Source organism: Etheostoma spectabile, unplaced genomic scaffold, assembly GCF_008692095.1.
Source record: "Etheostoma spectabile isolate EspeVRDwgs_2016 unplaced genomic scaffold, UIUC_Espe_1.0 scaffold50, whole genome shotgun sequence".
Classification (NCBI taxonomy): Eukaryota; Metazoa; Chordata; class Actinopteri; order Perciformes; family Percidae; genus Etheostoma; species Etheostoma spectabile.
The window spans coordinates 138,215-144,044 of NW_022605620.1; the positions used below are offsets into that span (position 1 = coordinate 138,215).

At 42.5% G+C, this 5,830-nt stretch overlaps 1 protein-coding gene across 1 annotated transcript in view; it reads right to left on the reverse strand.

The window, feature by feature from the left end:
- The window catches only part of spns1 (SPNS lysolipid transporter 1, lysophospholipid), a 22,969-nt gene that overhangs the window by 10,542 nt on the left and 6,597 nt on the right, over positions 1–5,830 (reverse strand). Inside the window, exons 2-4 of the mRNA XM_032511874.1 lie at positions 4,738–4,953; positions 4,146–4,211; positions 2,715–2,787 (exon numbers count right to left, since the gene is read on the reverse strand). Of these exons, the coding sequence (XP_032367765.1) occupies positions 2,715–2,787; positions 4,146–4,211; positions 4,738–4,945 (347 nt within the window). The 5' untranslated portion in view covers positions 4,946–4,953. The remainder of the gene's footprint in view (positions 1–2,714; positions 2,788–4,145; positions 4,212–4,737; positions 4,954–5,830) is intronic.

The window sequence follows — 5,830 nt, forward strand, 5'->3', positions numbered from 1 at the left end:
CACACGAACAGCAGAATACTCAAAACCCATAGCTCTAAATTTACCGATAGAGCAGGTCTAGACCGCTCTATAATTTACAGGATAGAGAGGTCTAGGGACCCGCTCTATGAATTTAACAGATCGAGCAGGTCTAGACCTTCTCTATTTAACAGTATGAGAGAGGTCTAGACGCTCTATAATTCAGAGAGATGCAGGGGCTAGACCGATCTTGAAGAATAATAATAATAATAATTAATATTGCATAAGCCCCAACAGTTACATTTAGGTGCAACAGTAGCGAGAACACACAAAAACCAACACACACCCCCACCACACACCACACCCCACACACAACACACACACACACACAACCACAGGACCACACACACAACACACACCCACCAACACACACACACAACACACACAGCGACAAATCCACACCTATATCTATCTTATGTCAGATGCTTAGAGGCCGATGTTACTGTGGTTTCAGTATTTGGTCAGGGGGCGGAGAGCAGCCCACTCTCTTGGGGGTGTAGGGAGCTGGCCAGAGTCCCAAACCAAGCAACATTGATGCCGGAAACATGATCAACTGGGTCGTTGTTTGTACCGGTCGCCAAGGTAAACCAGAAGACGGTGCCAACGACATGAACTGCGAAATGACAAACTGCAACACAACAAAGCGAACACCCAGACCGGTATCAAACCGAAAACCAACACGTTCCTCTGCACCCGCCAGAGGGGGGGTGACGAGACCTGAAGGCCCCCCGGAGCGGCAGTGTGTCTCTCGGATGCATACGGTCCCCAGGGAGTACGGACGGGGTGGGTCGACCGTCATTATGCGTTTCTTCAAAACAGCTGACCGCGTGCAACGGGGCTACACGCGCTAACACCTGCGGTCGCGTAGCAGTTGAGTTCTGGTGGGACGAGTTCTCAACATACGGTCACGTATCTGTCGCCCGCGATTGGGTTGAGATGCCAGAACAAGTAAAATAACGAATAAGCGTCACGAGGTGAGGCAACTTTTTACTTTGGTTAAAATCAATGTTGTAGCATTTGGAAAAAGGGATTAAAAAAAGCGTGCAAAACGTTGTAGAAAATGATGTCAGAATAAAGCGGTACAAACATGGGTGAAAAAACAAACAAAAAACGTCAAAGAACGCAGACAAAACAATAGGAAAAAAAGGTGACAAAAACTGGCTGGGACGCCCCCAAACGTGTCGAAAAAGACACAAAAAAAAAACAAAAGAGGTTTAATGTTAAATGACAAACCAGAAAGGGAAAGTGGGCACTGAGCACAAGTGGTTACCCCTGACAGATGGACGTGATGACGAATTTGAGACAGATAGAGATATAGAATTAGACGAAAGAGAGACACATGTATCGAGATATAGACATTACATAGAGAGACAGGATGAGAGAAGATGAGAGAGAGGAGGTATGATAATATATACACACTCACTACATGACAGACAACATATATCTATATCTATATCTTAACAGACATAATAAAACAAATGTATATTATACTATTAGATATTAATACATACATACATACACGAGATTTAAGATAGAGAGAATACTAGATATAGATAGGAATACATGATGGATTACATGTATAGTATCTATTATATATATATATCCTAATACACAGATTATAGATATATATAATTCTACATACAGAAAGACATACATACTAGACATATATAATAGATACATACATACATACTACAACATATATCTATAGATACCTATATATATATAATATAAATCCATAGCATAGATATTATATGATACATATATATATACTATATACTATATATTTATATACATATATTATCATAATACTAATTGTATATAATAATATATACGATCATACAATACATACTAATACCATTACATATATATATCTATATATATATATATATATATATATTCATAAATCATATATACGTTAATCACTGAACAACAAACAATGAAGATTAAAATAATAAACTTGGTGTCAGTGGTGTCTTGTGTTGAAAAATATCACTAATTATGATAGGGTTATAGTTATATATATATATATATATATAATATATATATATATATATAATATATATCATATATGTTACATTACATACACGCTAACATGACAGCAATTTTTAACCAATACTTTTCCGTTGACTTTTTGAAAGAATTCATGGCGACGTATTCCTGAAAATCTCCGTTGGACATTAGAATAGATAGAAATTCTGACGAACGTGATATCCTCAGAGATTAACATAAAAAACGTACGTGGTTCATAGGGAACTCGTAACTATCGCACGCGAATAACTGTACATTATATGTTTTATTACAACGATTTTTATATTAAACTACATATTATTTAAAGCTTTGTTTAAAAGATTCCACGACTTTCCAAAACTTTCCAGGGCGCCTGGAATTTGCATGTTGTATTCATTTCCATTACTTTCCAGGTTTTTACCAAACATAGACACAGGTGGTAGTCTAGACCAACTTAGTCGAGTCGAGGAACAAGTCCAAGAAGGACCGACTAAGGTCAAGTCATGAGTCACGACGAGTCAGGCATAATTAAAGCGTCTGATGCATGACCAGTTCAAGACAATCATTCTGGGTTCACTTTCGTCAAATTATTATCAACATAATAAAGAAGACCGGCCGGTCCCAGAACAGAAGCCATATTCGGGGGCAAGACAGCTGGCGAGACCGAGACAAGTCCGAAGTCCAAATACTAGCAACGTGAGTACGAAGTCGAGACATAGAACAACGGGTCTGAGTTCAGGACTACAGCCGCTGGTATCGAAACTCTGTAAAACACCTTGGAGGGGTTCTAGTTCGGAGGTCCTCTACCGGTCTGGAGCAGGCCAGGACTGTTCCAGTCGTCAACCCAGAAATACTGCTCGATGTCGGGGAGAACACCTGCGGAGTTCACCTCAGATACATTGTACATAAGGTTCTACACCACCCTTGGGTATACAGCTACGATAACACCAAATAGGGGCATAAGTTACCCAACCTCCTATGTGTAAAATGACAGGCGGATAAGTATCCAACCCCCTATGTAAAATACAGGGGCATAAGTATACACCCCACTATAGTTAAAACATACCACGGGGCATAGTATGACACCCCTAGGTCCCAAACCTACAGGGCGCCATAAGTATACACCCTATGTTAAAAACAGGGGCATAAGTATACACCCCCCTATGTTAAAATACAGGGGCATAAGTATCCCCTTACGAATCACCCCCTATGTAAAAATACAGGGGGCAATAAGTATACCACCCTCACTATGTTAAATACGGGGGGGCATAAGTACACCACCCCTTGTTAAAATACAGGGGCATAGTATACACCCCCCATGTTAAATACCAGGGGCATAAGATACACCACCCCTTGTTAAATAACAGGGACATACGTTATAACCACCCCAATGTTAAAATACAGGGGATAAGTATACCCCCCCTATGTAAATACAGGGGCATAAGTATACACACCCTATGTAAACATACAAGGGGCTGGAGTATACACCCCACTTGTTGTAGGTTACCTGCACGGTGAACGGCCGGTAGTTGAGCAGGGTTTGATGTGTAGCAGAGGATGAAGCGGTGGCAGGACCCCGGACCGGGGACACCCCGCTGGGCGGCTCCTCCTCCGCTGGGCCGCCTGGGCGTTGCCAGGGCAACGCCTGCTCTCAGCCGCCTCGCCTGATGTCGGGAAAGCAACGGCGCGTCTCGCCGTGGCACGCCCTCAGACCATGGCAGCCGCTGGGCGGAGGGGGGGGGTGGAGAGAAAGGATAGAAGACAGGAAGTGATGAAGTACAACTGTTGATCCTTCCACTTGTCAATACTAAGGAGGAATCTTTACTTTTATTTACTTTAACTACATTTTCTCTGCGGAACTAAACTCGGTGATTATTTATAGCGTCCGACCGTAAAGAGTTTAAGGGCCAGATACGATACGAAATGTGGTTGTTTAACAAAATCCGACTATACCGATATTCAAGACCAGCGGCCGAGACCGAGACAAGTCCGAGTCCAAATACTAGCAAGTCCGAGACGAGTCCGAGACCATAGACAAACGGTCTTGAGTCCGGACTACAGCCCTGGTATGAACTCTGTAAACACCTTGGAGGGCTGTTAGATTTCTGAGGTCCTCTTACCGGTCTGGAGCAGGCCGGACTTCCCGTCGTCAATCCCGAAATACTGCTCGATGTCGGGGAGAACACCTGCCGGAGTTCATCAGAGATACATTAGTACATAAGGTTCTACACCCCCCTATGTTAAAATACAGGGGCATAAGTATACACCCCCTATGTTAAATATACAGGACATCAGTAACCCCCCGATGTTAAAATACAGGGCATAAGTATACAACCCCCTATGTTAAAACAGGGCATAATATCACCCCCCTCTATGTTAAAATACAGGGGCATAAGTATACACCCCCCTATGTTAAAATAACAGGGGCAATAAGTACGCACCCCCCTATGTTAAAATACAGGGGCATAGTATAACACCCCCATATTTTAAAAGACAGGGGCATAAGTACACACCCCTATGTTAAAATACAGGGGCAGAAGTATACACCCCCATGTTTAAAATACAGGGGCAATAAGTATACACCCCCCTATGTTAAAATACAGGGGCATAAGTATACACCCCCCTATGTTAAAATACAGGGGCATAAGTATACACACCCCTATGTTAAAATACAGGGGCATGAGTATACACCCCCCTATGTTGCTAGGTTACCTGCCACGGTGAAGCGGTCCATGTAGTTGAGCAGGTTGATGTAGCAGAGGATGAAGACGGTGAGCAGCGCCCGGACCGGGGACACCCCGCTGGGCGGCTCCTCCTCCGCCGGCCGCCGGGCCGTTGCCGCGGCAACGCCCTGCTCCTCCGCCTCGCTGTCGTCGGAGAAGAACGGCGCCGTCTCCGCCGTCGGCCCGCCCTCAGACATGGCCGCCGCTGGGGCGGGGGGGGGGGTGGAGAGAAAGGAGAGAAAGGAAGTAGATGAAGATAACTGTTTGGATCCTTCCCACTTTCAATAATAAGGAGAATTCTTTACTTTTATTACTTTAACTACATTTTCTCTGCAGGACTTTAACTCGTGATTATTTACTAGAGTCCGACCGATAAAGGATTTTAAGGCCGATACCGATACGAAAATGTGGTTGTTTAAAAAATCCGATATACCGATATTTATATATATATATAGAAAAAAATTTAAATCTAGAAACGCGTTTCAAAACACAGATTTCCCAACATTTCTGTAAATGTGACAGTTTTAGATGCAACCTCCACAGAGAAGGGACCGGACCCGGACCGGACCCAGACCGGACCAGGACCGGACCAGGACCGGGGCGTCCCACTCTGCTGTCCCCTGTGGGACAGGAGGACAAAACCAACTCAGACGACATTAAAGAATCATTTGGGAATTCCTGGAGAAACATTTTGCTTTTATTTTGGAGGATTGTGCTGAGAAGTACATGACCTTATTTATCTGTCATTTTAATTATATATATTTACACAGTATGTATGCATGAATGTATGTATATATATATATATTTTTTTATATTAACCCTCAGTGTTGTCTTCCATGTTAAACATGAACTCGTCCTTTCAGGTCAAAATTGAAAATGAACATTTTCTTTGTGCTTTTCCGATGTTTTTGTCACTTTTTCCAGCTTTTGGCGCTTTTTTTTAAACCCTGAACTGGTTTAATAACAGGTTTTACATTTATTCTTGGAATTCAATGTCAACAAACCTCATTTATATCAAATTATACATAAGTTTTGAGTTAAAAAGGCAGAAATGATGAATTATTTTGACTGATAGTTAAGAT